Source organism: Prorops nasuta, unplaced genomic scaffold (assembly GCF_024137725.1).
Source record: "Prorops nasuta isolate Cenicafe-Biocafe unplaced genomic scaffold, Cenicafe_Pnas_1.2 PNAS00018, whole genome shotgun sequence".
Lineage (NCBI taxonomy): Eukaryota > Metazoa > Arthropoda > Insecta > Hymenoptera > Bethylidae > Prorops > Prorops nasuta.
In genome coordinates this window covers 3,968,503-3,992,983 of record NW_027116815.1, presented here as the reverse complement: position 1 = coordinate 3,992,983, position 24,481 = coordinate 3,968,503, and the positions used below count along the sequence as shown (strand labels likewise).

The 24,481-nt window shown below is 42.9% G+C and overlaps 1 protein-coding gene across 6 annotated transcripts in view; it reads left to right on the top strand.

Moving 5' to 3' along the window:
• LOC136780134 (neural cell adhesion molecule 2-like) overlaps positions 1–24,481 on the top strand; it is a 162,516-nt gene that overhangs the window by 110,424 nt on the left and 27,611 nt on the right. For all 6 annotated transcript variants that reach the window (XM_066738260.1, XM_066738264.1, XM_066738263.1 and 3 more), the window contains exon 3: positions 22,957–23,089. In XM_066738260.1, the coding sequence (XP_066594357.1) occupies positions 22,957–23,089 (133 nt within the window). The remainder of the gene's footprint in view (positions 1–22,956; positions 23,090–24,481) is intronic.

Below are 24,481 nucleotides of genomic sequence, written 5' to 3'. Positions count from 1 at the left end.
GCACTGCTTTGAAATTATGTAATAAAAATGATTAAAAAAAAAGAGAGAATATCTTGACGTAAATTTCACGATATTATTTAACGAGAGCCTCGACTATAATACTTGAACGCAAACCTCTATTGATCTAAACTCCGTGCAGGTCCATTATGATGATATTCCTTAATGAACTTTAATTAAAGATTTTATCAAATTTGTTAATTACTTTCTAAAATTTAGTTTAGAGATTGTAATGGGAAATTGTTTTACATTCGCTCTTATATGTATTTATGTTAATTTTATGTAGAGCGTGCTAAATAAAGGACAACGGGTTTCTCATTGATTACATATATGTATATATATATAGTATAAAATAATATATTATTATAGTGCTGGCCAACGCGCGTATTTGCGGAATTTGCATATCCGAGGTATTTTACCATCAGAATGATATAGCGACGGGGCTTCGTATTTTACGAAAGATCCTTAACAAATTACCGAGCGGTCCAATGAAATCCATCTCCATCGATTTATGCCCGAAAGCACGCTGACGTTTTGCCTGCAGGACGTTGCAAAAAAGGCACGAGGCTTGCGAGGGAGTGCGCGGCTAGCCTGCGGAGCGTCGTAAATTACAGGGATTCGAGTTGACGAGTCAATACAATAGAATTGGGGAAGAACTTGAGGGGATGGGACAAAAAGTAATATTGACAATTTACTTGGCATTTACCCTTTGCAATAGTCACGGGATTAATGAAAAACGAATTTGGAAGATAGAGCAGGAAATCAAAGTGCTGCACAAAAACAACGGCTCTTCGCTGGCAAAGAGAAAGATCCGCAACGAACGTTCTTCTTGTTGTTTAAAAATTCATTTCCGCCACGTTTTATTAACGCGAGACGTACTATCCAAATACCCAGCTTTAATTAAACTTAATTATAGCCACATTAAACATTCTGCGGCTTGGTGTAAAAAAGGAAAACTTTCGGAATATTTATGTATACACAGTATATATACTGTATAGGTATACGCAGAGGGAAATAAGTTGGTGACTTCAATTTAAACAGACAATTTGTTTATTGAGTGAATATTCAGACTAGTAGAGGATACTCATAAAAATTCATTAAAGCGCTCGTTCGGCTGGCGCTTCGTGCTTTAAGCCGGCCCGCGACTTTCCTAATATAAATTTCATTGGTTATATTCGCAAATTAAAAGCTGACGAGTAAAGCTTTGGTGTAAAACGCAGCGGTGTAAAAGGCGAGATAGGATGTGAATAGAAAAGAGCGGTAAAGGAGGGGGTGGGGGGGGGGGGGAGAAAATGAATGAAGCTTTGGCGTTGGAGAGGATGTATCGCATAAAGAAGTCTCAAATTTATGTTAACAGTGGCCTGGCACTGACGCAAATGGGGAAGGAGGAAGGGGAGGGGGGAGACTAAGAGGTGGAGCCTGATAAAAACGCTATCGGGGGGTAACCAAGCAAAAAGTGGACAGAAGTATATATAATAGATACTATGGGTTTTAACGGAACTCAAATGGACCAGGAGGCCTCGAGGCACTCGAGTTGTGTGCACGCGTTTCTACGTAAAATATACCATCAACCCCAACCACCGAGCACCGAACCCCAAGCACACCAACTTTTAACCTATAGACCCTGTATATATATATATATATATCTACTCTTTTACACTCCCCTTAAATCTTCCTCCTCTCACTCGCTCGTTCCACCTTTTCTATATTTTCCATCCCTTGCCCCGAATGCCAAATTAACTCGAACCACGCAAGAATTTTATTACCGCACGGAATACTTTAAGGATCCCGTTTCATGCAGCAAGCAGCAGAAGCCCGTCAGATCGTGGATTATTTTTATCCATATTTTTATTCCCTTCGCGTTTCCCTTTATTGCGATTTTTTCTCCCTCGCAGCTTGTATTGGTAGAATTGTCAGCTGCTGCGGGGAGAGGCAGAGAGAGAGAGAGAGAGAGAGAGAGAGCAAGAGGTTAATGGTATAGGAGTTTCTTGGCCGGGGTGTGGAGCGAGCGAATTGAAAAGGGACGGAGGGCTGGATAAGAGTTATCCGCGGCAGATGCAGATGCTGATGCTGATGCGGATGCAAACGCTTCAGGTGTGAGTACCGGTATGCATTGGGGTGGTGGACTGTGAAAGAGGGATGGTAGATGCGCATGCGTGCGTTTGTGCATGGCAATCCGCAGTGCGGGCACGTGCGGTTTACGTTAGCCAGGAGAGAGAATGAGCGAGCGAGCGAGAAAGATAGAGAGAGAGAGAGAGAGAGACGCAGGTCTCTCCCTGAAGCTTTCTCCATCCGGTCTCTATCCTCATCCCCCTACTCGTACTCTTACCAGCGATGGTACACGATGCTCGGAATTTGCGTATTACAAACACTTACTTAAGCTCGTGTACATAGCCAGAGGCTGGGCCTGGGATGAAATGGGTTGGGGAAAGAACTTATACAGCAAACACGCGGAAAATGTGTCTACACGCCACTCGAACCTCGCGTGAGTAGCATGTATATAAATACTCTACTCATGTTAATAATCCGTCATGAGTATATATTTTACATGAATATTTTTAGCTGCATGCATAGCGTACGTGTGTATATATGTGTGTGCGTATATTATACGCGTTTACGCTGGCTATTGTTTTCCACTCGTTATACGTATACCCATACACAGGCCGTAGCGTATAGTACGTGGTACAAAGTGTGCTAAATAAGAGACTCCGGTTACTTATTCACTCACATTTAATACTCTCTCTCTGCCCCCCGCCCCTTCGGAATTTTCATGCGTTATTTCCTGCCTTTTAGCGAGCACTTCATAAATTACTTTCTAGCCATTACTTCTCGCAGTTTTGCGTTCAACTAATTGTTTCGGATCGCTACGTTGATTTCGCGCTGAAAACATCCTGCGACAAGCCAATATGATAAATAGTTACGGGCCAGGCTTAATTAACAACATCGGCCAGCGCCACTATAAATTTCACAAACAAATTGGATCATATTTTGCATTATTATAATTGAAACGATTACTCGCTGCAGAGAATTGGTGGACGCGTGCATGTGTGCGTGTCAACGCGTGGATATTCGGATGTATTATTTACGAATGGCAGATAAATGCCGATCAATAAACCGTTCTTATCAATTCGCTACGCGCGTTAATCTCACGAGTGCTTTCCTGCAGCTTTTTTCCAAGTTGCGCCGTTATATGGTTGTTCCGTATAAGGGCAGTTTATCAAGATGGACAGTTTCGTTAGGGGAAAGATCAATGTGTAAGGTCGGGTCAAGACATAAATACGAATCTCCAAATGAGAGATCGGGTGTTGGGGCTGTGGAGAAGAAGAGAGGGGAGGGGGGGGGGGGGGGAGCTGGTCGAACTAGCTAGGGGACCAAAGCATCCAGCCTATTTCCGGTGTCCGATAAAGGATTAACTAACGTCCCTCGCACTTGGCCAAAGTATTTACCAACTTTTATTCTCGTACGCATCGGCCAGCGGAAATTAAAAATTACTATTGATAGCCAATTTATCGATTAATACCTGCTGGAGGCGGCAAATACGAGGGACACGCTGCTTCTCCCGGAGATAACTCTGCTGAGAAATAAGTTTCGTGCCCCTACTTGCGTTCTGCTTTGAATTCCATTCTACGCGCGATGGGATACGCTGGAAACTGGAATGTGCACGATTGAATACGTGTCGGGAAATGTACGTGATATCGGATCGCGGCCAGCAAAGAAACGATTCGCCCAAATAAAATACTCCAACTTTCTGCCCCCGATCATCCCCCGCTTCAAATCTCATCCTTCCACATATCCCCTCTTATCTCTCTTGCTCTACCTCTCTCTCTCTCTCGCTTAGTTTCTCCTTTTATTACAACCCATAAGTAAATTTTCTTACCATCGCGCCGCTTCGAATTATATATTCAACAGCGGCTAACTTTATGCGATAAAAGCAACTAATATAAAATTTTACAACTCTCAATACAGTAAAAAGTAACGCAATAGGAAAAATTTTAACCGTGATTCTAACGCTGAATCGTTATTTGATTAAGAGGTGTTTGCAGCAGTATATTTTTTATGTAAGCTTGTTTATTTATGTTTTTGATCGTTCTCTATCTTGTTTGCCGATAACTTTTTTAGTGGTGGTAGCGATGTAGTGCGCGACTGTAAAAAGGGCGTGACAATAGAAACAGCCGCCTGTCGTGATGCATTATTGCGCACAAAGGTAAGTGTGTGGAAGCGGTAGGGTAAGGGGGAGGCAATTGTTCAATAGGAATCGGGACGAAAGGGTTCGCGAGCCAGGAGGCTTCCATTAACGAATTATAAAGGTATTCGTCTAGCCTTTCAACAATCGCGTGCCACGCGGGAACACCCCCCCCTTCCCTCTCTTCCTACTCCTCCCACAAAGCCAAATGTCACGTCTAAATATCCCCATGATTTTTTTCTACTCCTCGGATTCCAACGGCGTGAGCGCATGTCATAACACGCTTTTTCACTCGTGTAAATATACACTGAAAAAAAGAATCGTTTCATTTAAATAACTCTTTATTCGAATAAAAGAATTTTTCTATATTATTACACTGTAAAACTGGTGTACAATAATGACAGAAAGAATTTAATTTCGCGTCCAAAATTTCATTTTCGACTTTGGATGATCAACATCACTATCATTAATATAAGCGCTATACATCATGTTGGAGAGTCTTCTCGAAGTATGAGCACGGTATAAAGTAGCCTGCATCAGGGAATATTCAATAATTGCGCAATGACCAAATAATTCTATCGCTTCTCTGTTGCAAAGGTTGCCGTTGAATTTGGCCTTCGTTCACCTCACGTCTTCTACATTGTCCAATCACGAGCGTTCGCCGCTTAATTAAACTCTACCCCCTATTTGTAACCTTTGCCTCTGACCGAGTCCCATGGAAGATTCCATACGAAGCATAATCAAATTTCAATCCGTGTACTCATAGCTGCAAAATACTCTGTCGATACCGAAGGAAATCGTGAAAGCCGTGGTTGAAATTTCCATCGGGTCTCTTTGATGGACAATTAATCATTTCTTTCGCCAATTAAGAATTCCGCATATAGCAAAACATCTACCATATAGCATATATATATATATATACGGAATACAGGGGGGATTGTAACGAGACTATTTTGATTTTTCGTTGAAATCTGCGACGAGACAGTTTGAAGGGGAGATGAATGATGCGTTCGCACAGAGCAAGCTGTATTATTGGGCCACGCGAATGAGGATCCTTTGTTTTTCGTTGGCGTCCATTATCTTAATCGGAGGCAGCGACACGTAATACACAGAGCAATTAGTCCCTCCAGTGGCAAATAATAATTGTGTAGGGTAGGGGGAGGTGGTGTATAGCCTAGGAAGGAAGCTTTCGAGGATGAGAAAGGGTGGGGAAGCGAAGTACCGGTAACCCGTGGTTACGTGGAAACATGTCCAATGCTCGTAACCGGTGCGTGAATGCGGCAGGACAGGCTGCATAATGCGCTTCCTCGTTTGCGGTGTGTCCTCTCGCGCGCACCCTTTTCCAAGCATCGTCGAAACACCAAACCCGACCAACTCCTTCGCCCCCTCCCCCTCTCTCCACATCCCCTAATAAGATGGGACGGAACAGGATACCGACGTACTTCGGGAGCGTCAATTTCAATCGCAGCAAGTCAAGAGCAGTTTTAATTAGCGTGCTCTCAGCCACCGGTCTCAACTTCCGGATTAATTAATTCGCCGTCTTTAATTAAACGTCACCAGTCATTAGCCGATTAAACGTCCGGCTGATGCAGCCAAACCTTGGAATTAACGTGTCCGCCCGACTGTAATGCGTGTGCCGCCACACTCCTGTCACACGTACACTCTGGCAACTATAATTTATTCAAAAAAGATCAATCAGAATCCAGGTGTTAGAAGCGAGAATGTCCTCGTCGTAAACTACTCTGGAATACTCCTTTTGGTCGTACGCTTTGTCTCTTTGACGTGCCCCACCTCCGCCTCCACCCCTTCCTCTTGGCCATTCGTAATTTTCGACCGGGTGCCAAGTTAAGGCTTTGCGTCCACACGCTCATCAATGCATTCCTTATACCAAAGGGGTTTATGTATGCACACAGGAAACTGCGAGTAAAACCACCCCTGAAATTCCAGCGTAAATTATCGCGCGTGCGAACGAACCAACGAATATCAATTGTTCGTTGCATCGCAATGAGAAATCATCGTCATTATTAGGATTTATATTGGCAGCATCCCAATTACAGTAATCCAGTGGAAAACCGACCTAGGAGAATCCGCGTTAACTTAATAATACACGACCCAGCGGACCATTTACATATTACACTATATAATTATGCGATATATGTATATATACATAGATATATACGGTACTATAGGACGCAACTCCGATTATTATAAATTTCTGTATTAGCAACGAGCCGTATTAAAACTATGCGCCTTATGAAGTTGAGCAGATTCATGTTTCAGAGTTTTACTTTTCCTGTGAGAGAAAGTTTGCTGGAATTTAGCGAATCAGAAATTTCATGGTGAAAAAGAAGAAGTTTCTGTAAATGTGATATATAGTAGGCGTTTTTCATATAGTTTTGTTGAAAAGTTTGTCTGAATTTTTGGAAAATTGCGAGAAGAGCGCGTCGGGGTTTACGGGAGGGGAAAGTCGATATATTTTTGTTAGAAGTAAGAATAAAAAATAGAGAGAGAGAGAGAGAGAAGCGTCCTTTGTGGTTACTTAGACGATGTCAGGCATCTCAGGGGCGAACAGTTTACAAATATCGACTATCGCGTGTTTCTACCTCACGCGCCGCCAACTTCAGATGAGTAATCGTAATGCGGCACCGCGCACTCTTCCAAGAATATGATTTGCCCGAAAGCGAGCACGTAGGAATTTCTCGAGGTTCGACCAAACTACCTCTGGAACATGCAGCCCGATAGCAAAATCCTTATCGTTTTTCTATATACCGAATGGCTGGACCAGCATTTCCCAATTCCAATCCCTTTGGCTTTATCCATCCTCGTAACTATCCTTTCCCTATTTTAATCCCCGATATACTCTATTACGTATCGTGTATTATTATCACGCTTTATGTAATCTTTACTGTCCGATACAGGACAAGTCGAATGTTATCGAGATACCATAGGAGTCGTCTTGCTCGCTTCGCTATTGCTCCACTACTATGGGAAAGACGCCTTGAATTTCTGTGGAATTTGATCATTTGTCGGATTGGTGATCCGCATGTGGAACATTCTCTCCAGTGCGGTAGGTGTAAGGGGATGCTGCAATAATGCGAAAACCAAATGTTACACGACGCACTAATTAGAAGGAGCGTATATTAATTAGATCAAGTATAATTGAGACAGCGTTGCGGTGTCAATATGTATAGGATGGAGAGAGATAGAGAGAGTCCCCTACCATACCACCCTACAATATCGTTTAAACTTGTTGGTTTCGAGGTCATATATGTATAATCCTATAGTATGCTATATACTATTTTCTGTACGCAAATCTATAACTCACCAGTCCATCGTCCTTCCACCTTCCTCCATATCTTCAATAATGTACAGTCACTGAATGTAGCTACGTAATTATTATTATTATTATAACAGTGAAAGTCCTGTATAAATCGTGCCAAGTGTATTTAATTTTCCCCACTGATTAATACCATGTAATTGCATGATTTTTAATGGTTAGTATAATTAAGATCAAGTCTTTACAAGCGTGAGATTTTTTGAAGAGGAAAACGTCTGGAGTTAAATCGCCTATATAGTTGGAATACGCCATGCGCCAACAATGAGAGTACCTCTGCATGTGCCACAATTTGTAGAATTAGCAAATTCCAGGCTTTCGTAACTCGATTGGTGTGCATTCGAATCGACGAGCGCCCTTCCGAAATTCCTATATGGCCCGACCTCTTCGAAAGCTCGTCACTGGCGGCTGCGCGAAACGACAAGATGAAACCGCGAGTAACCTATAGCTGGATTCGTGTTTATCGCACAGGCAAGCAGAAAGATTAGTGCGCGAGAGACTCGAGAACAGGCTCATTCGCTTCATTCACTCGCGATTAAGTCAAGCCCATCGCAGGATCAGGAAAATCGCGAGGACGCTACTCACCGACACTGAGCTAACCTCCGCCCTCCCCCTTCACCATCTCTTTCCTCAAGGATATCCTGAAATTTGCATGATCCCCAAGAATCCCCCTGCAATTGCTACGATCAAACCTTTACTTCGTCTTTCAATTTAAAGCTTCTCGACAACTCCTTCAGACAATCCACTTTTATTCTCTTATATACAGGGTGGACCAAGAACTGTCACTCGCACTCGTATATTTTGCTTACTTTTAATATTAGGGAACATTAAGCTAAGGGAAATAATTACATTGCTCAACATTTTATATGATGAGGAACAAGTTTTTTCTCGAGGACTAGGATATTTTTGGTTTTTATTTCGTGTTCTTATAGTTTATCTCGAGAGCTATATCAAAAACGCTTTATTAATGTTTCGTTTAAACCAGGCGTTTACGAGATATTTATATTTAAAATTGTACATGGACGTGGGTTGGTTGATGTGGCGTGCGCGACCTCTTAGCATATATACGTAAACGAACTCGCTTGCCTGCCTGTAATTTCAATTCCAATTATCTCGTAAACGCCTAGTTTAAATGGTGCCTTAATACAGTGTTCTGGAAATCTTTTAAGATAATCTACGCGAGCATGCAACAAAAAAAGGGCGTTCCATTTAAAAAAGAAAAAAATGTCGATGACCTTGAGAAAAAGAAGTGCTCCTCATTAACTTTTGTACATATTGAAGATATTAATAATGTTATCACACCTTGTGAACCTTTTGCTATACCGTTGGAAATAAGTAAGATACTACAGGTGGTGAGATAGTGGACCATCCTGTACGTATATCGTTCTTTTTTCTCCTTCGACCAAATTATAATAATCGCATAGATTGAATGAAATTGCGCGAACACGGTTGATCTCAATTTAGCCAATAAGAATTCATAGGAAAGTTGTATCTTTCGAGGTGAAGAGCTGACTACTGCTTAGTCGTGTCCATTTATGGCTTTATCGGATTAGCGTTAATAGTAGCTGTACATATAAGAAGCAAAGGGACGAAATACGCCGGGGTAATAAGGAAGAAAGAGAAAAGGTCTAATTGCCACCTAATTGCTACACATTCCGTTTTTGAGAAGAGAAGAGACGAGAGGAGAAGCGAGGAGAGAAGGGAAGAGAAGAGAAGGAATTTTATTTAGTATCACAACTGAACTTTCAAAGGATAAGGTAGTCCTTTGTAGCGAGTTAGCGACTCTGAGGACCGAGGACCCGTACAGAGATTCTTCAAGTACAATATCCAAGAAAATCGAATACCTGGAATGGTCTTTACGCTTGGCCATCTCTCCACTTTCATTTCCCTCATCGACCATGCTACAAGACCTCAACCCTCCGAGACTCCTCGGCAGCCCCTCGAAATCCGCGAAGCTTTAATCCTTCGTCTAGTCGCGAGAATGAGATTTTCCTTCTGCGTTATTGGTTAAGAAGCCCCGCGCCAACGGAAGAAAGCCACGCTTCCTGCGCTATTTTTACTCTTAAGAAGCTTACGCCAACATTGTTACAAGAGCTCCTCCCATTCTTCAGCGAAGCTCTCCCTTAATTCAGCCAGTTTAACACAAATGATGCAATTTTGTATTAACGAGCAAAAATCAGTTTTCTTCCGCTGGAAAATTGCTACTATCGGAGCAGTCGGGGGGAGGGAGAGACAATAGATCTTTCTATATATCCATGGCTCGATTTTTGGCCATGCATTAAATCCAGGGAAATATACTATATTGGGACCACATATCACCGGAAGTGCATGCACATGGGAATATCGCGGGTCGTGCTTCTTCGAGAACGAGAAGTGACATATTTGCGCAACTTCGAACGTATCCCCAAGAAGCCACGAGATTTATTCACGAGTAAACATATATAGAGGTCTAACCGAGGCGCGTCCCCACCACCGACACCCCTATCTCCTTCCTCCTTAACCAATGGGAACTCGGCAAAGAGAAAATATCTGCTAGTCCATTGGCATTGATATCTTTTCTCTTGCTCCCCATGCCTCTCTCTCTCTCTCTCTCTCTCTCTCTCTCTCTCTCTCTCTCTCTCTCTGTCTTTCGACTCTTTAAATTTCTTCCAACCGCTTGATCGATGAGCCCTTGTTTACGCGCTCAAACTTATCCACCTTTCCCATTCAACTTTCCTTTACCCCTCGCAATCTCATTCAGCAACCTCTGCATATGCGTAATTCAACCTCCAAGGATTTCCTTCCAGCAGACCATTTTTCCTCTCGAGCCATTTCCCTCTTTAGTTTTTCCTTTATTTTTTCTCTAGTTTTCTTTTACTCTCTAAGCTTCTCCTCGCTATTCCTACTCACCACCCCCCCCCCTCCCCTCCCTCGCTATCCCCTTTTAATTTTTCCAACCTCCAGCCCTCTACATCCAATTATTTAACACGCACATTCCTCGCTATTAGTCTCTCTGTTTCGCCCAATTGCCACACTCTGCCAGAACACCTTTGATTTCTCTTCTCCTTATACCCATGCAGCTTCATTTTATTGCCTTCGTTAACTTTCTCTGCGCCCTACTCCTCCTCCTCCTCGATGTCGTTAATTCCTGAATTTTCCTTCTTTTTCCTCGTTACATCGCTTTCTCATTTTGCCCTTTGTTTTTCTTTGGCCCTCGCTGCCACCGATTCGCCCCGGCTTCTTAATATCCCTTTTCTTTCTGGTGACCTCGTTACGAGAGTTTCACAATTTCCACTGCATTCTATATATATATATATATATATAACGACTGAAATAGTGATAGCAAATACCAAAATCGAATCATCGTCGTTAAGTCAACTGAGATAATAATGTTATTATATTGTTAAAACTCTGAGAAGTAGTTTACGTTTACAACAGTATCTATATATATATATATATATATATATTTAATAATATAGTTTCACTGGGGTAATTCTCGCGATGGATCGGTTCTTTTTACTCTTTTCCAACTTGGGAAAAGTTGCAAGTATTCAAGCTTAACAATTGAGAGTGTATAAAGTCCTTAGAGCACGATTTGCATATTCCCTTTGTGCAGTATAACACGGTGAGTAAGCAGGTAAGATGCAAGTGCATTGTCTTGGCCGGATCGTCATTAATAAAAATTAAATTAACCGGCTGCAGAGTGGAAATTCCTTGCCGCAGTTGTTGGGCGAGCATCCCGGATTCTCGGGAAAATTTCAAGCGACGCATACGTTAAACTTGCAGCTTGGCTAACAACTATGCCATCCGATTTAATTGGACTAATTAAGTCACAAGCTCGACTTGTCCACTTCGCGATTTACTTCTTAGTCTGGCTTTTCCATTTAGGTTTTGCTCACGGCTGAAAACTGACGTTCTTTCCCCCATAGTATATTATTCATTCAGTCATGGAATTTTCTCCCTAATAAAATAAACCTTGCGGACTAAAAATTCTTCCTCGTTTGCTGCCAGCCAACTCATCGTCTCGACTGCTCCGCTTTAAAAAGATGGCAGGATCTTTGAAAACTTTCCTCACCCCTACGAGATTATCAAGGAAAAATTTTAATTACGAATTCTTTACTACTTTATTTCAATATTTAACAGCGTAAAAGTGTAAGTATCTTGTTGAAAACGCTTCTCTTATGATCGAGAAGCACAAGAAATATAGCGATATAGCGCCAGGTATATCAGCTGAATTTCAGACGACCCGTGGTTCTTTTCAACGCCTCGACCCATCTCTTTCTGCTCCTCTCCGCTATCTAATTCCGCCAAGTCTTATTCTTCCTGCACTTGATGGAATGCATAATTAATTTTTCAAGCCTGGTGTCAAGCACGCTGTTTTTCACGGAATCGTCGAGATAAGGATAAGTAGATTACTCCAACGTAATAGTGCGATGAAAACGTTAAGACTTGTCCAATTTTCCTAAAATTTGCTCTAGCGGGGATTCACCAACGGTCTCTTGGAGTATTCTCCGTAATTATCCTTTCCCAGGACCCATGCATCATCCATCAATTGCCTCAAAAATATATATATATATATATGTATATATGTAAATATCGCGAATCAGAAAAATAATTAAGGCATATCTCTGTAAGGTTAATTCTTTTCTTAAATGATATAGGGTGTACCGCTAATTAAAGATTCACCAGAGCATGGACATAAGAGAGAGAGAGAGAGAGAGAGAGAGAACACACTTAAGTACTTCTATAACTACGATAGATATATATCAATTTATTTCATAGGACCTTCATCCAAAGTCCATCCTTATTTGTACGAGAAGAGGTCCTCGGAAAAAATTGACTTCTCTTTGGGAGTTTCGAAGATAAGTGAGTTCCTATATATACGTCCATCAGTTGGCACACCTTCAGCACTGACACAACACCCTGATGTACAGTAGTTGCTTCGTGCGTAAATTATATACGAATATTCATCCTAGTTAGCTTTCCGTGACACGTATAATCTTCGTATTTCTAAGTAAGAGTGCCAGTTAGTCGAGTTAATTAAATAGTTCAACTCGGTATCTTACTTTGGCTCGAATATACAGACTAATCATCAAATTTCTTCGGACCCAACCCGGAGCGTTTTCATATATACGCTCACCGGTTAATGAGTTTAATTTCCTCTATATTTTCTAGCTGATTATAAGAACAATAGTAGAAAGATGATCTTTTTCAGCGATTTTGTCGCATGGTCGATTGCAATAAATTCAGCAAATTCGACCAGTGGTGGCACGAGAGGAGCAATTTGGCTATTGCAAAATTCTGTCCCGACAAGTTCGATAGGAGACAAGAAAGTGATATTGGATTGTTGAGAAGTTCCTGGAAGGAATGCAGGGCTTTATAGATTGCGAAGAGGTCGATGTAAGTTCCGAAACGATGTCTACTCGCTAAGGTCGAAGCTGAAGAATTTCGTGGCTCTTCTGGGCTTGTACCAAAAGGAACATGGCAAAGGGCGAGCAGTGAGCAGCCGCTGACAAAGCCTAACGAATCAGCGAGCACTCTCCTTGGTCCTTGGAGACTCTCCTAAAGTGTTTACAAGAACCGGGCGCGAGTTCCTATGCTATTCAATCGCCTTTGAATTTCGTAGTCCCCGTATATAATAATTATGTGGGTACCCATTATAATCCGAACACGTGCACGGGATGGATATTCCTTTCTCCGTCGTCGGAATAAAAATCACACTTACGGTGTACCCTTACCTACATCTTAAAAAGAAGAATAAAAAAATAAAACAGAAACAGCGCTCCCCTTCTCCCGTTGAAATTAAATTTATCCCAAATAATATACCAGTCGTGTTTCCATTTCCTGATGTATTATTTTCCATAGCTTTTATTGTTTCGTTTGGATGTTTGAAGAGTAATAAAAACAAAATAAAAAGTGGACGATTATTGGTTTGTTCAAAGAGACATTATTTGGACGAAAGCTGTTGCGGATTATCGATGTTTCCGGGGAGTTACGAGGAGGAATAATTAATTAATTAAACACGCGTGTACCACGGAGGTCACATCCCCAGAGATTAATCTATCGAATCCACCAGTTTCAGCTTAATACCTCTGCAGCTGCCTGCAGATACACATATACCGAAGCACAGGGAGCAGAAAACGAAATCTTACGATAACAACAGCAATGTCGTTTGCTGTTATGTATGGCGAGGGAATTGAATTGATCAAATTTTCATGTAATTCTCACATAACACACTATATTTGAATTTATCGCTTATCTATTATTTCCCAATAATCGCGAATTTCATGGCACCATTACAGAAATTTCATAAAATTTTTATTTTAAAAACGGAGTAACGAGTTTGATCCAATGAAATTCTATAAAATTACATTAATACTGGTAGCTAATTACCAATTCGATAGCAGAAGCATGAATTGAATTTTTTGCCTAAAGCCCTTTATTTGTAATAACTCTCAACGTTCGCCAATCTTTCGACATTATAGTTAATTAATATGCGATAATATGAAAATTTATGTGTGTAACCAAAAATTCCGTGTGGTAAATTTTATCGAATCAGTGCCATTCGGACGAAGAGAGGCACGTTTTCTAGAGTTTTGTAGTCCATATTTTCAACCGCGCAGTTCATGTTTAATTGTATGTCAAGTAATAATATTTGAAATTAATCTTACGATGATCAGTGATACGTTAAATTGCAATTGGTTTTCACAGGACAGTGGGCGGACAGTTTGAAATCGACTGATTCCCTATAGCCTATCAATTGCTCAGCAACGGGGAAAAACTGGTTGATGCTCGAAGCGAGCCGCGATATTGCAATTAGACAAATACAGACATATAGGCTGCATGTACGCAAAATAAAAAAAGAAGTAGGTGAGAGATAGAGAGAGAGAGAGAGATTATTAATTAAAGCTGGATTGTACGTTAACTATTGCGTTAAATATTAAACGGCTCGTCGTGAATTTTTAATTAAACTATACCGCGGCTCGGATTTATTAATGCAAATCTCTGTACTGCAGTGTACCATGCTTCTCACGTTATCAACTGCCATTTACACTACTTGATATATGCATGCGAATAAAATAATTGAATAATGAGATTAACCGATAAGCGTCGAGCAAAATAACTTTGTGGCAGAATTGCGGAATCCGTTTGTCAGACAACACGCAATTAACACAATTCTGATAATGCTAATTAAGGGGGTCCCGGTGCAAATTGAAACTCGTGCTTGGCTCCTGCGTTCTTTTGTTGAGATTCCGGAGGCTGCGCGCGCGCGAGGGGAATCCGCCGGATGTACCGGCCACGAGGCGTACCGTGTCGTACAAAGGCTCCTGCCTTTCAGAATCTCTCGCAGCTTTTGCAGCAAATCGGCAATACAGTCACGTTGCATTGTAAAATAAAGGACAAAGTCTGCAGCCAATCGGCGTCTCTATGGCGGACTCGTTACTCGGACCACCATAACTTACAATCGCATTACGGAAATCATCCCACCGTGACTTATACGCAACTCGCTTCTTCTGTAATTCGCCTCTTTATATACAAGTACCTCCTCCCTCTCTTCAAAATCCATCCATTTCCTCCCAACAAATTACGATACTCTCTAAAATTGGAAAACTTACCGATATAACGCTCCCGTATAATAATAATAACAATTACAAACTCTTTCCCCTCCGTAAAAAATCTTTTCATTTGTGCCCCGAAAAACTATACATTATCGTTAACTATACAGTTCCATTTTTTCCAATTTTTCCCTCTTATCAAAGTATATACAATTTTGTTTATTTCATTTCTATTTCTTGGGGAAACGAGCGTAAGAAATATAATATCTCTCAGACGTTTAAATTCTCGACTAGAGTCACTGTTATTCGTTTTTCACAAAGTCCGCAGCAGAGAGAAGTTAGCGTTTTATCAGGAGGAATGTCGTCGTTGGAGTAAAGAATAGGCGGTCCATCGATTCCGATGGAGAATTATCGCCGCCAATCAAGCGAGCTACCCTGCTACATTTTTCTGCGTTACTTCACTCTTTCGGGCTTTACTCGCTCGCTACCTCGCTCGCTGTATATATAGATATATCCCCCGCTTAATCGGCTCAATTGTAAAACCTCCATATATAAGATACAGTAAAATATAATACCCCTTTCATTTGCATAAACAATTTTGCCCTTTTATTCCTCTGCCTCGTCGATACTTGTAATTCCAGGCAAAATAAAAGATGAGATGCAGGAAGCAGGCTATTTTGTTAAAGTTGGGGGAGAGGGGAGCCATTTTTCATTTGGTCGGACGAGCGTCGGAAAGGTGGAAGCTTGCATGATTATTTGGCTGCATGACAGATGTCATAATTTTGGTTGAGAACTATTTCTTCGTTTGCGAGGCACTCTAAAAGGTCGCAGACTATACTTGTCGTGGCTGGCTCCCTTTGACTGCTGCTGCTGTGCCGTGCTGTACTGCTGCTGCTCGCAGTGCTTGCTGGCTGCCCTCTCATGCGTGTCTCTCGAGAGTTTCGTTATTCGCGCGATATTACCAAGTAGCAGGCGACTATTCTCGTCTCGCGTTGGAGCCGGCGCACTTTGTTAACGAGAATTCACGTGGAAGGACAACGGAGTGCTCGTTTCAGAGGGCTGAGGGCTCTGTGCGTATATATATATAGTACATATCTGCGAACGAGAGGGAGAGACCGAGAGTCGCTGATGAGGGGTTACGAGAGAGTGCTGAAAGAGTGGTCGCCAAGCCCCTCGACCAAACACACCGATAAGGCTATACAATTAAGCTTTATTTCCCGGATTCTCCCATTTGCCTACAAGGCACGTTCCAGCCTTTCAACTCGAACCAAAACCAACGCTCGCTGACTCTATTTTTATTTATCGGTTAATTCAATGTTTACCCGTTCCCTCAGCCCAGCTTCATAAGGGCCACGATACAGCGTACTGCAACCCTTTATTCATCAAAATTCCAACTTTCTACCTGGCAATTTTATCGCGCCAAGACAAACACGAATTTACAAATCCTGCCTTCGTCGCGGCTACGAGCGTGTGCCTCTATTTCGCCTTTAATTAAATTATAGTATTTATGAGAAAATATGAGGTGAGCGAGAGCTATATGTTTATTGGCCGGGGTAAATACGAAGGGCGAGGGTGAAAGTGGAAGGCTCCAACTAAGAGATTGGCGCTTCGCGAAGCCTCGGGCGAGGAATTTGCCGATGCGAGAAAATCGATACACTTGACGAGAACCAAACACCGATATTGCCATTCGAAAGTGCTTATTATCCACAATTCCAGCAAACATTCCTATATATTCCCTATTCGAAAGCTTCATTATACATCGTTGTTGGAAGAGCGACTGAGGATAACAAACGCACGGGATGGCCGAGGAGACAAGAAAAAACATGGAGTACGAAAGAATATGAAGAGAGAGAGAGAGAGAGAGAGAGTAACGAGAGAAAAGGGGCAAGTATAAATGGAGAGTGGGATGAAGTGACGAGAAAAAAAAAGGATGGAGGAAGGGTGAAAGGCACTTGAATAAAAACGAATGCTAACGGAGAATCAGTGGAGTGAAAGAATTAGAGAGAGGAAAAATGTGAAAAGGGAAAGAAAGATGCAAAGAGGAGGATGTGGGGGGGGGGGGGTATACTAGACAGAGAATCGGAACGGGTACTTTTCGTGCATCGAGCTGTCCCTTTCCTTTTCTTTCCCGTTAGTCCGCTCTCTCCTCTTTCTTCCTCATAGCTCATACACACGCACACACGCACACACGCACACACGTAAGTACAGGCGTGCACTCTTCTCTACGCTTCTTTTCGCTTTCTTTCATTTGTCTCGTGCCGAGTGGTCGGGAAGCTGATCCCAATTAAAGCAAGTAGATATGCCGTGTGAGTGGCGACATGGCAATGCTGGTAGCTTGGAAATCGTCAGAAAGATAGAGGAGAAGGATGGGGTGGAGTCTATATATATAGAGAGAGGGTGTGTGTGTACCCTACGCTACCATTGCAACACACTCTCGAGGGTCTCCACCGATGAATATTAATTAATTAGCGCTATTCGTCTCTTATTAACGATCCTCTTTAGACTTATCCGATCGAGAGTGCCGACTCGTGCCAGAATGGAGGGAAAAATCAAACGTTGGAATATACTTTTGTTCTCTCGCGCGACTATGTTGCTGCATTTAACCCTTCTTTTTTCCTCGGTCATGATAAAATTGACCGTGGCACGCGGTGGGGGGAGGAGGGAAGGTGAAAATAATTTTAGTACGTTAATCACTTTGGATTAGGAGCTTAGTGATTGGATACTTTGGGAAATGTTGGTGGGATATATTAGCTTTAGGTTAGTGGATGCTATAGAATATACATATAGTCGGAAGTAAGTTAGGGAGTATTTGATGGGACATTGTATCGGCAGCATTGCAACGAGCTGGCTATTATCCGTGCTTCCCGTCATTCTCATTGGTCAACGCGCACTTTGTATCCTGTTGTCTCTTAGCGTTCATTATCCTTTAAGCGGATTACATTAACTAGATTGGGCAGCAGCTACTATGATTAGAAATCACACCGGCTCTGGATGAGCCCTTGCCATATACACGTACTTAGCTTCTAAACACGCTTCGCTGAAACTCAGTTGTCCGTTGATGTGAGTGAAATACGGATATTCCGTAATAAACTTGTATCTCTAATATATCCTGATGAGATCATCGTGGAAATGTTAAATACCCTCGGTACAGTCTATAGCCAACTGTATATTTACACACACACACACACATATATATATATATATATATAGGAGCGAGAGAAAGCATCGGAGAAGAGAAACTTGTTTGTCACGTGTTCAAAGATTTCTTGAAGCTTTTGTGAAGAAGCTGTTCACCGGTATTTTACATTATTCCGGAGACGTACTGCGTGTTGATTAAAGTGTTTGAAAACAAGTGCACAAGTACTAGGCTTTTGTGTATGAAGTGTGCGTGGCGTGGCCTTCGTTACGAAACTGCAAAGGAGGAAGGGTGGGATGGAGGGAGGGAGAGGAGAACGAAGGGTTCTGTGTGGAGCGCTGCGCGAAGAGTGGACCGGAAATACGAGAGCCAAAGGGCGAAGAAAGGAAGGGGGGAGGTAAGGTTGGGCGAGTCTTAAAGCCGAGCTAGACTTTTCATTGGAAAAATTACAAGTATCGATAATATGGGAGGTTATTTCGGTTGAAAAGGGCGAAACGAATTGATATTTATACGCGGAAGCTACATGCATATGCGAGTCTGATAAGAGAATGGAATCCGACTCGTATCCGGGTTAAGTTTCCTCTACGGCAAAGAGGAAAGGCGAAACGGAGCTTGGCAATTTCAGGCGATCTGCAGGGGAGTTCCTGCGGCAAATTAGCCGGAGGAATAAAGGCACGTTCCGGAAGGAAGTTGCGTTGGATATTCGTGTTGGCGTCTCAGCGTATCGCGCGAGACTCGATATATATACATATATTTATAATATACATAGCATGTTCTATGCGCGTATATAGCTATAGCACGAAAAGGGGGTAAGGTTAAGTTGGAGCGAGCCGCAACATGGCGACCGGAACTTCTCTTGTACGTCTCGTAGCACTGCCGAGTTTCAGCTTCCAAAGCGACTAGTGAGTACCGGGGACTAGGGACGACGCAACTTCGAAACAATTACGCTTTCCCGCCGGAAATTTCCACGCGAGCCGACCGACCCTCCAACGTCGAAACAGCCCGCCATAAGCCACCAAATTCACGAGCAACAACCATTTCTCTCTCGATATCACTCGATATTACACGACTATTTTCTGCCCTACCTTAACTTCTCCCCCCCCCCCCCTCTCTCTCTCTCTCATATCATGCATATAACCCATTATTTATTACACCATGTAAAATCCACCGCAAGGATTTGCATCGGAGCTATATCGGGACGAATATGCAACGGTTGGAAGAAAATAGTTGTCGTTTGTTTTTTTTTTCCCCCGTTGACGCGGAGAGAAAAGAGGAACGCATATGGTTCGCGCGAAATGGCAGAAAAGTCACGTGAAAAAATCTGCATGAGAGAGCAAGCACCATATGTCATTAGGCTGGCTCCGGAACCGTATAGAATTGGTCGCAGTCGCGCAGCCAGCGAGCCAGGTGCGCCGCCGTGATACCGCAGAATTGTTCGTAGATTTGTTGTGTTACGGCCTCGATAGGGGTGCATCTCCGTGAAACACGAGACCGTGTGCGGGTCGTATCCACCACTACGCCATCCCACGCCACGCCACGCCACTCAACGCAACACGCGCGCGTTCGCGTTCGCGTTGATTAACTCCATGCAAATTCCGCGGTTCGCCCAGCCTTTCGTTATAAAGTTGAGTTTATGGTAATTATCATTATCGCGGTACTCGATCCAGCATAGACTATACCCACTCGATTAACGTCCGTCCAAACTCATCGCCATATTTAAGCACGTAAAATTAGAGCTCAGAAAATTCCTCTGGTCCATAAACATGCATTACGCCCTCGGGTTATCGTGCCTCTTGATTATTATTATTATTATTTCACTGTATACTGCAGCGAAACATCAGCTTTTTTTTATCCATATTTTAAACACAACTATTCGTACACTTTACAAACTCGAACGAGTGCATGGAATTAATTAGGTTATTGCGCAATAGCAAAATAATTCAATGCAAATCCTGGGATGAGTAGCTCGTTACCGGTACGCGAGCTTTCGTATAATAATAATTAATACGGAATAAGGTATAGTTGAAAAACCTGCCTCCGGGAATAGGCTAAGAGGATCAGGATGTAAGATGAGACGAAGGGGTAGAAGACGGTTTTGGGGTAGTTTCGAATGAGGATGGCTTAATCCTAGCAACGTACCGTCTATCAACACACCCTGTAAAATGTACCGTTGCGAATATATATACCGTCATCAACCGAGTAGTCCGACATTATCCTGGAACTCCCTCCCCATCAGTCAGGACTGCTTTCGTCAACTTTGCCACGCAATTTCTCTTACGTCAGCCGACAACTTTCTATAACAGAATTTCTCTCGCCATTCTCCCTCCATAATAATAGAGTGGGGGAAGAGGGCAAAAAAAAAAAAAAAAAAAAGAAATTCCACTGATGCAAAAGTGTTAAGGTTCAAGTAAGTTTAAGGAGGGATAAGTTTGCCGAACGGAGAAAGTGAAGGATCGAAGTTAAAGGCTCTCCCGTGGGATTTCTCCCTCCCGCTGATTGACGCGATCGATTTTTTCTATTACCTCCCCAAAGGACCCCAATCGTAAGGACCATATTGCTCGTTGGAAAATTTACCACTTTTTCCGTCCCGAAAAGATTGGAATTTCCAGCGAAAAAAGAAAGCACGCTTCCCGCGCCTGTAAATATAATACGAATAAATTGGCTCGCGCGGACACTGTCAAAGCACGATAATTATAAGGATCGGAATGGAGGATTCGCTTCTGCAGAATATTTCCGTGAAAAGTAAAAGGGGAAGATAAATAAAGGGAAGCGAAGTGTAAATGGAATAAAATATACGTCAGGCAGCATGGAAATCTAATAAAGCTTCCTTCGTTGAGAGGAGGGTTGTAACGCGCGCGCGCACGCTTCTATGTACGTGTGTGTATGCAAGAGAGAGTAGTAGTAGGGGGTGATGATGTCGTTGGCCTAGTATCGCCATGTCGCCAATGCCGTAGCGATCCTCATTGATCTATTTTAACGTTCTAGCTGAAATAAGAAAAAAGTAGGAAACGTGCCCGGCATACTCGTTTCGCTAGAAGCAAAACAATTTCACGATACACGTGGCAGCCGATACAATCACGCGACACGCACAGCTTAGCAAAGTTCCTCGTGCTCGAAAATAAAATCCAGCCGAGCGACGAGCTCCACGAAAATCTTTCAGTCCCGTCCCTCTCGAAATCCTCCACACTATATCCTTTCTTTCATACACGCGTCTTCTTTATTCCAATCATGCAGAGAGCTTCGAAAAAAAATCTGGCCAATTTATCTGGCGGATGGCGTGAATTTTTTCGAATTAGAAATTCAGGATCTATGCGAGAAATGAATCTGTAGGAAGCAGGAAGAGGGCTGGAGGAGGGGGTGTCGTGGGAAGGACGTATAAGGTTTTTGGGAGAAGAATCGATATACATGCACGGACGGAGCATAATCGAAGGGAAGAGTTTTCAGTGACATTTACATGAGTATATGTTTCTCGGTTTCCCATAGGTACATCCGTTGCAACTTACTTACCCCACGGCTCATACATATGTATCCCATCAACATGCATATAACATCCGAGTAATTAATGTACGGGAACCAACCACCGCTTCCCTTTGTCTCGGCGCCACCACCCTAGCAGTTCTCTCCGCCCTCGTCCATTCCTCGACTCATCTCGCCTGAGCCGTCCTCCCCTCCCCCCCCCCCCCTCTCCACACCCTCCTCTTCATCCACCTCATTTTCCTACCGTCGCCCGTCGTCGCTTCTGCCACTACAAGGGCCCTTCTCCTCTTCGCTCTCCCTGCACATTCAACGCCTGCGAATCCAATCGACGAAACGCGACGCGACTCTCCTCCTAGATACAGACCATATTTGAGTTACATCCAACTTTGTCACACTCGCCCTCCGCACTTCCTGCCCGTCAAAACACCCGAACCCCACGCCTCTGCTAATTAACCTCCCCCTCTCCGAAAACCTTCCCCAGCGCTAAAAACACCTGGAATTAAACGCAGCGCTATTCCGAATTCTCGCGGATTCTCCCAAGTTTTTACTAGCTTCTAATGTGGCAAAAAACTGTTTCATTTGCTTTTCCTTTTAATCCGTAATGCTCCTAACGAGCTTCGCAAACCAACCGTCCCACCCCCTACATCACTCCAGCCATTCCGGTAATGAAGGGTCGGACTTTGTTGGACGAGTAAAATCGTGCGGATAGATTTTTACGATACGAGGGCTGGCTGGTTAACTTGAGTGAAAATTTTGATGGTACCAGCCGAACTGGAACGAAAACTGTGGCTGACTTTTTAAAAACCATGAAAATCATCCGCCTGCGCATCCAGGCTATCCAAAGTCCACCATTCGTGAAAAATTATTGCGCGGCTCCATTCCGGTATAATCTCGATAAAAGGAATCTCAGTTTACTCATTTCGGAAATTCTTGACTCCGTAGGATATCTCGAAGAAACACGAACGCGAAGTATATGCTGGCTATCTCCTTCTTTGGATTAAAGAAACTTTCGAGTTTCTATCTAATTCGTAGCAGCAGGAATTAGGTATAACGCGCTAATTTTTCTCGAGAGAAGTCGACTGAAAAGTGCAGTGGCGCAGTGTGTTGGGCTGCTGTTCTTTTTTTCTTTTTTTTTTTCTTATTCTTTCACTTGTACTCTTTTTATTCCCATACACCTTCTTCTGCCCTTTTCTCCGGCGAGTTAATATAAAGCACGGTCGTTAAGACGTAGAATTTTGTACACGTTCTTATTGCACGGGTTGGTCTAACTCTCAGCTTGACTTTGTCATTACAGTGACAATGATAAATGCCGAGGCGGTGGCAGGTGGAACTGCTCGGTTACCATGTGACGTCATCCCGCCAGTCTCCGGAGACAAGCTTCACCTAGTTATTTGGTACAGGGAGGAATCGGACACGCCGATATACAGGTAAGACTTTGTACTATCAAGTTAGCCCCTTTCTCCATATATATATATATATATTATATCAGCAATTCCTATTCCCTTGACACCCATGTGTATACGTATATATATATATATATATATATATATACCGAAAATGGATCCATGCAATCCCAACTAATTAGCAAGTGGAAACAAAAAAACCCCATTCTCTCACGGCGCGCACCGATTTTCCAAATAAACCTATAGCTTTTTGTCGGTATTCTCATCGCACAGTCGTTTACAAGCGCAAATTTGCAAAAACTCTTCGACAATGACCAGCCGAGCGAACGGATTAACTTTTTACTCGAGTGGAAATTATTCCCACCGAAGAGAGCCGCGCTCTTTGTTACTCAGCAGCGAAAGAAATTTACCCTGGGCTGGTCAACGGTCTTTCCAGGGATTGATTAAAGAACAAATTGGCCGACTTATAAACGATCCTGTTTTCTTTCTTTTTCCTCCACTTTTTTTTTCTTTCAACTGAAAACTATATAGTACCTCTTATAAATAAAACATGTTTTTCTCTCGTAGCCTCGCTATCTTTATCCACGATCGCATTTATCGAGAAAACTGAATTCTGCCAAGACGATGGCAAAGATTTATCGCGTCCGAAAAGCTTTCCGGGCTGTGTATTTTCCTTTTTCAATTGGAGAAACGGCGGTCCTCGTTGACCGATATTAACAGAGGGCATCCGCAATCTCTCTTTCTCTTTTTCGCGAGAAGGGATGAAATATAAGCGTAGTTTGGCAGGGGGTCGCCGCGCCTGCGTTATTTTATGGGTTTTCGGGTGAAAAGTGAAAACGATGCGAGAGAGAAAGGGAGAGAGGGAGGCAGAGGTAGAGGGGAGGGGGAAGGAGCCAAGAGAGGTCCACACCGAGAAGATTTCGCACGTTGCCTCCTAGCCGCAATGCCACGTCCCTCGAATGTCCCGAGGACGGTTGTAACTCGGTAAGAACGGTGCTGCGACAAGCCCTATAAAACTATAAACGTCCTCGAAGGACCGGTTTTCGCCAAACTGCTCCATATAGCCTGCAGTAAACGCAGTAAACCCCCCTGCATGCTACTGGACACTGCTCGTCGCTCGTCGCTCGCTATATACGCTCCTGCTTCTCCCATATTCCCGAAATACTTTTATCTCCCCCTGCATCCTAACTCACTCTTTGCGACCGAAACAGCTGCAGGTGCATCCAGCCCGCGGCTACTGTAAAATTTATACGCGCGCGTACGAATACCTTAGAAACGGCCAGATTATCGAGAATCAAATCCTTCGATTAATCGCGAGCGATATCTATATACTCTATATTCGGCCGAAGGTATAAATGTATTATGTAAATTCAATACGAAAGTCTATTTTATTTTTTCTCACGAGGCCAAGTGGCA